Source organism: Diceros bicornis, chromosome 31, assembly GCF_020826845.1.
Source record: "Diceros bicornis minor isolate mBicDic1 chromosome 31, mDicBic1.mat.cur, whole genome shotgun sequence".
In the NCBI taxonomy this organism is placed as follows: domain Eukaryota; kingdom Metazoa; phylum Chordata; class Mammalia; order Perissodactyla; family Rhinocerotidae; genus Diceros; species Diceros bicornis.
In genome coordinates, this window is record NC_080770.1 from 22,055,330 (window position 1) to 22,067,289 (window position 11,960).

Sequence of the window (11,960 nt, forward strand, 5' to 3'; positions counted from 1 at the left end):
CTTCATTAGGATCATAAACACTTAAGGCTTCTGTTTTAAATCTGTCTTTGAAAACAATAAAAATTCTAGTTTGGGACATTTGACCAAGACATAATAATTGGATGAATTTCTCCTCGTGTATGTCCCAGACAGCTTGCCTCCACAATTAGAAAACCCAGCTGGAATCATTCACCTGGTTCTTGGACTCTCTGAAGTTACTTCGTTTGAAGGAATCTTGAGTTTGGTAAGATCTTAGGTTAGACTTGAGGTGACCTTAGAATCTGTATTTATACAACTTTCTATTTTTGACCAATTGTTAAAACTAAGCTCTAAGAATCATCTTTATTATTTGGTTAAGTATTTAGTGTGTAGATTTTAGTTATTGCATAGAATTATAGCATAGAAATTACTTACAAAATATGACAGTTATTAATTGAATTAATTATATTGAATAAGTGCATACATATCTATTCCTCTTGAATTATGTCAATAATTCATACTCAATACCTGTGTGCTTTATCTGTAAGCAATATTTATTCTCTGGGTAAGAAAGCTTGAGTTATGAACCTGAGTTTATACTTGAGTTCTAACATGAATTAGACCAAGTTATTTTGTTTAATCTGTTTTTATACTCTTTTGAGCAAATTTTTAAAAATTAAATGAATGAGCCTCTACCTTAGGAATAAATATTGGTGAATAAAATGTATAGTTTTCCAAAAAGTGCTCATAGGCAGCAAGAAAGGGAGTGGATAACATATCTGGAAATGGTTCTAAGGAGATTCTCTGATGCCGTTTTTTCCAATTTCACTTCTCTCTCTCATTATTTTAAATTTATTAGTCTTGCCCTTATTTAAGGAAATGGACCACATTTGAAAATTTTTTTAAGTATTTTTTGTCTACTTAAATACTTAGAGAAAGTGAGGGAAGTGGACCGGCAAAGGAAAAGAAAAGCATTAATTATAACTACCCCTGTCTTCGCTTGAAGAGCCTTCTAAAAATAACTCCTCACGACCTGCTGTGAAAGGGACTATCATGAAGGCAGTTGATGGTGTGATTCAACACTGAACTGGAAGTTCAAGGTACTGTTCAGTTCTTGGTTTTGGCTGAAACCAAATTTCAGTCTTTGGTAAAGACTACAGCCACTCATTGTTCCTGGTTGACAGAGAAATAGCATCCAGACTCTGATAACAGATCTGCTCTCAAACTTGGAGGATGAGCATTACCTGTGCCCTACAGAACATTTTAGTTTCCTTCCAGTTCATAAAATGTCTTGGATTGTATTGCTGCCCATTGCATCCTTACTAATTTATTAGGAAATTTGAGAAATATGAAACAAGTAGCAATCCTTAAACATTTCCCAATGGAAATAAGAGAAACATGAAATGGATTGGTTGATGGAGGGAATGAACAAAGGCAGTTGGCAAGCCTAGAGCTTACAGACATAAGGACACAATCAGGAAAAAAAAATACACGTATATTGCTTTCCAAAACTTTTCCATGTGTATTACTTTCTTTGGCCTTCAGAGGAGCTCTGTGAGGCAGGAGGTTAAAGTACTGGGGGGCTGTAAAGCATAGTAGTTAAAGTCTATGCTTTGGAATTAGTCTTGTACCTGCAAAGAAACTGTAAGGTAGTTATACAACTTTTCTAAGCCTCAGTTGCTGCTTCAGAAAATCCACACAATCATAGTGCTTATATCATATGGCTGTTCGTTATTATTAAATGAGAAAAAGCCCTGTGCACATTCCACTCAAATAGTCAGCAATACACACATGGTATCTGTGATGTCGCTTTTACTAATTGTGCTGCTGTAGAAATTAAGGCTTGAGGAGGTTGAGATTACAAAGGCAGTAAGTGGTCTGCCTGTGACTTAGAGGTAGGTTTTCTATGTCTGAATCCAGTGACATTCCCTGCCAACAGAAAGGCAGACGTGGAAAGAAATGGTGTGAGTTTGGCAGAAGCAGGTGAGATGACATTGGGATAAATAAAGCGAGGAGAACAGAGAAATGAAGCTGAGCAAGTGAGGGGTGCCGGTGACAGGAGTTGAATGTTAGGTAGACAAATTAAATTCTGTACTATATCAACAGGGTGTCTCTCCAAGTTCCAGGTGATGAGAACAGATGAGGCATTAGATATTAGAGTGGTGGCTTTCAATTCTTTTAAACGTGAAATGAATCATTTCTTTAGGAAAATCTCACCTAAAGGCATAAGCAGTTAATACAATGAAGAGATGAGTGTTTGCGTGTGAAGAAGACACAGTCCCCTCTGTTGTTACTCATCTAGTGAACCATCTTTATACTGCAAATGAGGAAACTGAGGCTCAGAGATGCCAGCAATGTGCCAAATAACAGACTAAGTTAGTGATGCAACCCAGAATAAAACCCACTTCTCATTTCCTGATTCCTGAGCTAATGCTCTTTATAATTCACAAGGGCTCTTCCAAGAAAGATCTCAGTTCTTGGGCTAGGTCAGAGAGGATGAGATTAAGTAACATGAATAAAATGGCACTTCCATAGTCTGGTGGATACTTTGCATTTTGTGTAAGAGGTGGGTGTGGAGGTGCGTTGTTAAGTAGCAAGAGTGACTACTTATTATTTATAGAGTCTTATAGTCCAAATATCAGTTGGAAGCTATGCTCTTTGCAAAATTTCTAAGATGTGGCAGCCAGCCTCTGCTTAAAAGTCTCAAGTAATATGAGATATGTTTTCATTGTAGCTTCTCTTCTAGGTTGCAATACTAACTCTCCTGAAACAACACAGACTCTGTTCTTCTCTTCTGCAGTGGGGTATATAGTGGTTAAGAATTTGAGCTGTGGGATTAAAATACCAGCTTCACAGCACACTAGTTATATAATCTCATATAAGAGATTTAACTTCCTAAGACCTCAGTTTATCCTTTTTTCAAAGGGAACCGTAACGATACCTACTTCATATGGTATCATGAGGTTTAAATGAGGTAACACATACATCGTACTTGGCACAGTGCCCAGCAACATAGTTAGTGAATCTAAAAGCTGATTGTTTAATTATTGTTGTTATTGTGTTCTGGGATCCTTTGCTCCATTTAAGGAACAGAGGAAACCAAAAGAAATGAGTTGGGCCTATTCAGGTTTGAGTTGGTTATATTGTGGATCTATGTCTTTACTAGAACATCACGGTTTGTAAACGTCATCATTGAAAAATATGTTAGTCATGGATTATAGAGTCACCAGTTTTAGATGTATTTTGATCATTTAATGTTTAGAAGTAAAGCACAAAATTACAAAAGAATTGCCATATTGTTTGAAAAAGAGCACAGGAAGTAAAACCCACTTCAGATTGTTTGGAAGATAAAACAGGATAATGATTGTGATGTTACCTAGCCCAGTGATCGGTAAGTGACAGACTCACAGCGTGATTACTAGAGAAGCAATGTTGACGCTGAGGGCACTGATTCTGGAGTCAGAAACGTGGTCCACAGTCTGGCTTCATCAGGCACCAGCTGTGCCATCTTGGTTACGCTTCCCAAACTCTATGCGAGTCAGTTCCTTCATCTGTTAAATAGAGTCAATTGTAGGGTTATTCTAGTGCCTGGAGGAGGGTAGGTGCTCAAACAAGTTGGCTATTAGTAATAACAATCATAAAGGGAGGAGAAGGAAAAACCTATTTCACAAGGAAGAACCGTTTAAAAAGAGAGAAGAAAAGGCTTGGAGGAAACCTTTCATTAATGAAGTAGTTATTGTTTAAGCTCTTTTTTTAGCAGGTTCTTAAAAGCCAAATGCTTGGATGGAGAGAATAAATGAATAAAAACAAACAATGTGATCCTGAGGTCCTGGAAATACCTGAAGCCATATAATCAGTAATTATAATTCATTTGTTGCTTTTTTGAGTTTTCCAACTCGCAGCTGGAGCTCATATCAGCACCTGATAAATGGGAAATCAAAATAATGTGACAGAATTCATACTTTTGGGTCTTACAGAGAACGTGGAGTTGCGGAAAACACTCTCTGTTGTATTTCTAACCATGTACATATCCACCGTTTTGGGAAACCTACTCATTGTGGTCACCGTATTGACAAGTCAGAGTCTGAGATCACCTCTGTATTTTTTCCTTTCTTCTTTGTCCCTGTTGGATGTCACCTTCTCTTCTGTCACTGCCCCCAAGATGATAGTGGACTCCCTCTCTGCGAGCACCACCATCTCCCTTGAAGGCTGCATGGCCCAGCTCTTTGCAGAGCATTTCTTTGTTGGTGTGGAGGTCATCCTTCTCAGTGTGATGGCCTATGACCGCTATGTGGCCATCTGTAAGCCCCTGCACTACATGACCATCATGAGCCCTCGGGTGTGCTGCCTGCTGCTGGGAGGGGCCTGGCTGGGGGGATTTATCCATGCAGTAACACAGCTTCTCTTCATGTATCAAATACCCTTCTGTGGCCCCAATGTCATAGACCATTTTGTTTGTGATTTGTTTCCATTGTTGAAACTGGCCTGCATGGACACCCACATCCTGGGCCTCTTAGTCATCCTCAACAGTGGGGTGATGTGTGTGACCATTTTCCTTATTCTCATCGCCTCCTACATGGTCATCCTCTGCTCTCTGAAGTCTTACAGCTCTGAAGGGCGGCGCAAAGCTCTCTCCACCTGTGGCTCCCACCTCACAGTGGTCGTCTTGTTCTTTGTGCCATGCATCTTCTTGTACATGAGGCCTGTGGACACTTACCCCATAGACAAGGCAATGACCGTGTCAGATTCCATCATCACACCCATGTTAAATCCCTTGATCTACACCTTGAGGAACACAGAGGTGAAAAATGCCATGAGGAAACTGTGGGTGAAACAAGAAACTTTGATTGGCAAGTGACTGTCTTTTCTGAGAATATTGTGTGTTTCCCATAGGGAGAAGTCATTCTTTCAGAATGTGTGAGATATAATTGACATATAACATTCTATTTGTTTCAGGTGTAAAACAGAATGATTCGATATTTGTATATATTGCAAAATGATCACAAGTCTAGTTAACATCTGTCATGATATATAGTTACACAAAAAATTTCTGTAAAAAAATTGTGCCTCAATTGAAAAATAAAATAAACATTTAAAAAGATAAAAAAGAAAGGTGTGAGAAATAAAACTGTCCATTCTCCACTAGCCGCCAGAAAGATCTCTTAAAAATATAATTCTGATTTATGATTTAGAGTATATGCAATTTAAAGATTATGATAGTCTACTGCTTTATATCTTTCCTTGGCTTCCTATTGCCTTTAGAAACTCCTTACCTTGTCCAAGAATCCCCTGATTAATCTGTCTACTGCCTCTGCAACTTGAGCACCTCACCTTCTCCCTCACTGTGCATCAATCACCCATGTTGGGCTTTTTCTTCTGCCTTTAGAGCTATGCAAGATTTTTCTCACCTTAGGGTTTTTACTTCTCTCTCTCTCTCTCTGAAAACAAGCCCTCTTCCTCTTCAGGTGGCTGTTTCTCTCTAACATCTAGTCCTAATTAAGAGACTAAGTGTCATTACATCACAAAGCCTTCCCCCATGACTCTATTCAAAGATTCTTCCACTCCTGCCATTATTCTCTATGTCAATATCTTCATTTTCTTAGCAATGATGATCAAATGTATAATTATTTTGTATAATTATGATTTGATTTTTGTTGCTTTCCATCTCTCTCTAGACTGGACATCTATGTGGGAAGGATTTTTGGGTTTTTTTTGTGTGTGTGAAGATCAGCCCTGAGCTAACATCCATGCCAATCCTCCTCTTTTTGCTGAGGAAGATTGGCCCTGGGCTAACATTCGTGCCCATCTTCCTCTGGTTTATATGGGACGCTGCCACAGCATGGCCTGACAAGCGGTGCATGGGTGTACACCTGGGATCCGAACCTGGGCCGCCAGCAGCGGACCGCGTGCACTTAACCGCTACACCACAGGGCCGGCCCCGATTTTTGTTTTATTTATGCTCAGCACCCATTAGATTTTCAATAAATATCTGTTAAATAGCTATAGAATACAAGAGCTTTGTTTTTCAAATAGCCAAATTCAGATGGTTAGGGCAAAATAGAGACAACTAATATGTAATTAAAAGTAAACAAAGAAACAAAACAAAAGTCAGAGAGTGACCATTACAATAGAGTTAATGGAAATGGAGGGCTATGAGTATTTCATGGAGGCTACGTCATATTGTGTAGTCAAAGAAGGATTCTATTAGCAGGTAGCATTTCAGCTTATTTTGAATTCTGTTGAGATATCCTTAGGAAAAGTGATGAAATATACTAATCAATAAGTTTAATAATGATGAGCACCAATAATTGACAAGAATGATCAGAAGCAAACAACCATAAGAGGATTAGTGGGATGAAGATTCTAGAGAGAGAAAACTATAATGCAGGAACCACCATGGTATTTTCGAGGAACTATCAAAGATCAGAGTGAATGGAACACAACAGTCCAGGTAGAGAGTTCGAGAAGCAGAATCAGAAATGTACACAGTGGTTAGATTGGGTAGTGCTCATACATCCAGCCTTCCCTGAATCCTCAAAGAGCATAAATGTTATTATGTCTTAAAAATGACCCAGAGTCAAAAATTCTTTCAGAACGCAGATGGGCTCTAGCTTTTGTGCTACAGAGGACTCGGGCAACATGGTGTGAAAAGATTTTGTAGTCAGCTTCTATTTGTCCTTTAATTTTCAATTGTATAAGAAACTTCACAATACCCTTTTTAAATATTTCAGAGTAAAATACTCCCCTGAACTCTACATTTTGTTATATTTTCCCATATATAAATACAGAAGAAAAATCCATAATAGTGTGATTACCTGGGTCTTTGGAAAAACCTTAGGATGATCTTTATTTAATTATAATCATGTAGTGTAAACACTGGGAAGAACCTTGGAGTGAGGTCCTTGACTTTATATTTGTGTAATATTTAATAACTTGAGGTTTAATAACTTCATAAAGGTCAATCAAAGAAACAGTATATTGCTAGCTTAAGTTTATGTTTTGTATGGTACTGATGAATTCTTTGTGACTATGTCATCCTATGATTTAGAGTCACCTGTCTGTTTATTCACATCTTTTTTACATATGACTAAAATTAGTTCTCATAAAATAGCGTGCCTCTATTTCTCTTTAAATCGTTTTAGCAATTACTCAGCCTTACGCTGAGTAATTTTTTATGTATCTGCTTTCTGAATCAAACTTTGGTTCACTGATTTCTGTTACTAGGACTTTCTGTTAATAAAATTATATTGTTTTATAAAAAGAGAATTTCCAAGTTGCCAAAATGGGATTTGATAAGATTTAGTCTGAATTATAATTAAAACACAGAAAACTAAAATTAAAATGAAATTCTTTAATTTGATGAAAGGATACGTTCCAGAAACCTAAAGAAAATATCACAGTTAATAGTAAATTAATTGAATTAAATTAACTGAGTTGGAAATTAATTAATTAATCAATCAGGAATAAGACAAGGCCACTTGTTATAATGCTATTATTATATATTTTGCTGAGGGTCCTAACGCAGTGTTCTCAATCTCAGATACCTACAGTGGCCAGAAAGGCAAAACAAATGAAAAAAGCCAAATTGTGCAAGACATTTCAGACATTTGCTCCCTCTGGAGCAATGTCCCCATGAGGGTCTGCATGACTCAGCTCTGATCCATGGTTGTTTTATGCGGAGTATATGTCCAAATTTGCCACATCCTCAGAATTCAAGAGACATCAGGCACCCATATTTTATATGAATTTTAATGATTTGAATATGTTGCTAACTAATTTTTAAAACATTATGTTAAATAAAAATTTTGGATCAAACAAATCTACAAATTTTTAAATTAATTGGGCCCATGGGCTGTCACTTTGGAAACTCAGTGTCAACCAATGAAATCACAGTAAAAAGAAATAAGATAATCAAAACTGAAAATGAGGTAACACAGTTCATCATTGGCTGACATGTTCATCTACTTAGAAAAACCAAGACAATCAACTGACAAATTATAATGTTTATTATAAAAATTTAGTCAAATATCAGCATAATAATACTTTCAAATATAATTACAATAAATAATTATAAAATATAATATCTGCTTCATAGTAACAGTAAGACTCTAAACAACATAACAAAAATCTGTACAGTCTTTATGAAGAACACTAAACATCTTCACAAAAGACAACTTAATAAAGAGTTATAGAATTCATCATGGGAAAATATCCTATTTTAAAGTTGTTAATTTTTCACAATTAATTCACGAACTGAGTGAAATCCCAATCAAAATCGAAGAAGATTTTTTCTTGGAAACTGAGAGAATGATTCTAAACTCCACATGGTTTGATATGTATATGAGAATAGTCAAAGATTTTCTGGGGGGTTGGGGAGAAGAAGAAGAAGGAGGACAAATATACCATAAATCTATAGTAATTTTAAAAATAAGAGATACCCACAGAATAGACAAATATGTTAATAAAATAGAGTATTGAGCCTAGAATTCAGCCATAGATATTTGGTAATTTAATGTATGATGAAGCTGGAAGTTTTTATCAATAATGCAAATAAATTGTATTAAGATAAATGACTATCAATTTGAAAAAAAATGTTAGAACCTATCTCACAAAGTCAATAGGAAAACATTCCTGATAGCATTTTATGTGTATAGGATCATCAAAAACAAAGAGGGAAAGGATGCTGAATAAGCTAAAAATATTTTTAAAATTCAACAATGAAAGTGGGGACCCGAGAGACAGTGATGCAAATAGAAGTGATGATATTAAAGTTGATTATGTGCTTGCTTCTAATGTTTTCCTTTTTTTTAAGTAAGGGAAATGCATTATTTTTCACTTCTGCAATTAATAATTAACATTTTTTAAAATAATATAAAAACAAATGGTATATATTTTTTAAGAAAACACAGTGCTTAAAATTTCTGGACATAATGAAGAAACTGGATTTTCCTATCGCTATAAGTAGCTAAAACCTGGACAAAATATGTGAAACAATGGTTTTCAATATTGGACAACATGCAATATAGTACTTGGGTTCCCAGGGAAAGGAAACAAATCTGGTGAGCTCAAGGGTAACTGCAGGTTTCTGCTGGAGAACATTCTGGACTGTGGTGCAGCAAGGGAGGACCCCAGCAAGGCCCTACAGTTCTCACTGAGATGAGGATACAGAGATCAGAGTTCAGGGTCTGAAGAGGCTGTAGTCTGTGAAGCAGAGCACTGGAGCAGGAGGAGCTAGGCAGAGAGAAAAACAGAAGTCTTCAAAGAGTCCTGTGCAATCCAAGCCAGTTGCTCAATACTATGAATACTAAGTTGTGTATGCGTGGGGTGAAACTCCACAAGACAGAGAAAAGAACAGAAAAAAAAATTTATTTCTCATTCACCTTATATAGTCCTTGCAATCTAGGCCTCTGCTTCACACAGTAACTCAGGGACAGGTTGACAAAACTCCGTCATCTTGTAACTGAATAGATGGTTCCTTCAGCTGCCACTGCAGAAGATGACAGAAACTTTAGATTTGGGGATGTTTTCTCTAATGCCTCAGCCTCAAGGTGGCACACATGGCCCCCACTCACGTTTCTGGGACCTAAGACATGCCTCAAACATTTACAGAGGCCAGGCAGATAAATTCTAAGACGGTTCCACCTAACTGAAAGGAAGCTGGGAAATGGAGTGGAGCAAATGGAACATTCCTGTAAATTACTGTCTCTAGTATAACTTGTCAGTCAAGCGCTAATATATACCCTTCTCACTCCAAAGTTTGAACTCTTTCAACTAATTTCTCTAAGCAACATAAATTCAGAACATCACCTTGGTGGTTTCATAAAGAGCATCCCTGATTTTTAACATTTTTAAAGATTCTCAAAGATTTTTTAAATGTTTTAGTCTATTTAAACATTATTGATGATGTGTATTGTGCTGATGAAAATATAAATAATAGTGATACAGAGAGATTAAGTAACTTAGTCAAGATAAATTGTCAAATCCAGTTCCAAATCCAGTGTGGCTCGAGACTTATAAATTCCTTTATACAAATTCCCTGGGAACAAGAAATGTAAAATCAGTGGAAGAAGCACACAAGTTAATTAAATTCAATATAGTGTGATACATTTAGTGATAGAGGAATTTATAAGTATGAGGGAGTATAGATAAAGAGCCTTTGGCTGAGCCACCTGGGTCAACAGAAAGCTTCCTGGAAAAGGTGATATTGAAGTTGAATCTGAACACATGGGTAAGATGTTTCCAAGTTAGCCAAAATGTAAAACTTTCCAGGTAACGGGACCAGCATGCCAACAGAGAAATAAAGCATGAAGCAGTACATTATGTGCATTGCTAAGGATTAAATGAATTATATAAAGCCCTTTGAAAAGTACCTGGCACATAGTAATCATTTGGGGTAGATTTATTACATTGTGAACATAATTATTAGCCTGTCTATATTTACACCATTTTGCCTTCTCATTCTGACTCTGGGCAGCCCTTGTGACTCACTTTGGCTGATAGAATATGGTAGACACGAACAGATTGTCAGTTCTGAGCTTGGGCCTCAAGAGTTCTTGTTGACTTCCATTTGCTCTGTTAGAAACCTCTGCCACGCGAATTAGAAAATTAGCATGCTGGATGACAGATCACTAGGAAGAGAGCACTGTTGTCCTAACCAAGATCATATTAGATCAGACTATAGCCTGCTGAACCCAAAACATGTAAAAGATCCCAGTCAAGATCATAGAGACACCTACTCAACGTGCAGCTGACTACTGATGCATAAATGAGCTCAGTGGAAAGGGGAAGTACAATCCAGCTGATCCATAGACTGAAAACAAAAAAAATATTGTTTCATGCCATTGAAGTTACGTGGTTATTTGTTACACAGTGATAGATAACAGATAGAGGATTTAATAATAACTATTTTTACAATTGGTCTCAAGAAATTTTTGACAGATGGCAGTGAAGCATATTGTAAATGAGTAAGCACCATATGACAACTTTCTGCTGTATGAAAGTAAAGCATCTTGAGGATGAAGCACACTTTTTTAATTTGTGCAAAGTCACCACACGGACAGGAGGCAGCCATCGGCACATCTGCTGCCATGGGTACCTCAGAGAGGAGCTGTGAAAATGGGTAAAGCAGAGTGACCAAAATCTGGTGTAGATGCTTTGGGTTTCTTTTTGCCTGTTGTGTAATCATTTCATTTTGTAATAAACCCACTCTTCTCCCACTCTCAACAACAAAGTTTAATTGGTGTCTCCATCCATGCTCCAAGGGTAAGTGTATGGCCAAGACTTGGAAAATCAAAGAATCCTATTTTTTTGACAACAGTGATGATTTCGTGGAGGAGTAGTTGACCCTTGTAAAATGCAATCTCAGTATGTACTTTTGCTGGAATTGCTGGGTAAAATAATCCTTTCTTTCCTTATGGAGTTATTAAGTATGTGTGTTTATACTGCAGGCCAGCCTAGAGTCCCAGGGTACACTTAGGACACAAGACACTGTTATTATTTCTTAACTCTGTATAACTAATTCAAGCACTATCATTCTAGCTTCTGCTCTGATCCTCTGCCTCTGACTCATGGGATGGAGGAAGGAGAGTGAGGGATCTCTGCAGTTTCCCGCAGAACTCTGTGATTTGTTTTATCTGCTAGGGTCCTACACGGCCCCTTATTTGTCCTGCTATTTGAAGTGACTGGTATCAAAATTATTTCAACACTAACTATCGTTGTTGGCTGTTGACACCCTAGTGATGATTCTCTTCAGGAACTTAGAGGTTCTTCTTCTGTGCAAGAAGCCTCACACCTGAGTGCAGAGATGAGGGAACTGAAAATGGCTCCCTTGCCATAGAAATCACAAAAGGATTGTAGAAGAGTAGCCTTAGATCTTCCATGAAGTGACTTTGTAGTTTCTTTTATTTCCCTGATCCAAAGATTGATTTTCAGACTTCCTTTCTTTCCTCCCATTCCTGTGCTTCGAGGGATTTCTCCTCTCCTTTCCTCATTAATCATTCCTA

At 37.2% G+C, this 11,960-nt stretch overlaps 1 protein-coding gene across 1 annotated transcript; it reads left to right on the forward strand.

Moving 5' to 3' along the window:
* The first annotated feature begins 3,886 nt into the window (after window positions 1–3,886).
* Window positions 3,887–4,816, forward strand: LOC131395833 (olfactory receptor 4C6-like). The gene has a single exon (XM_058527649.1). The coding sequence runs from the start codon at window positions 3,887–3,889 to the stop codon at window positions 4,814–4,816; it is 930 nt and encodes a 309-aa protein (XP_058383632.1).
* Window positions 4,817–11,960: the final 7,144 nt, after the last annotated feature.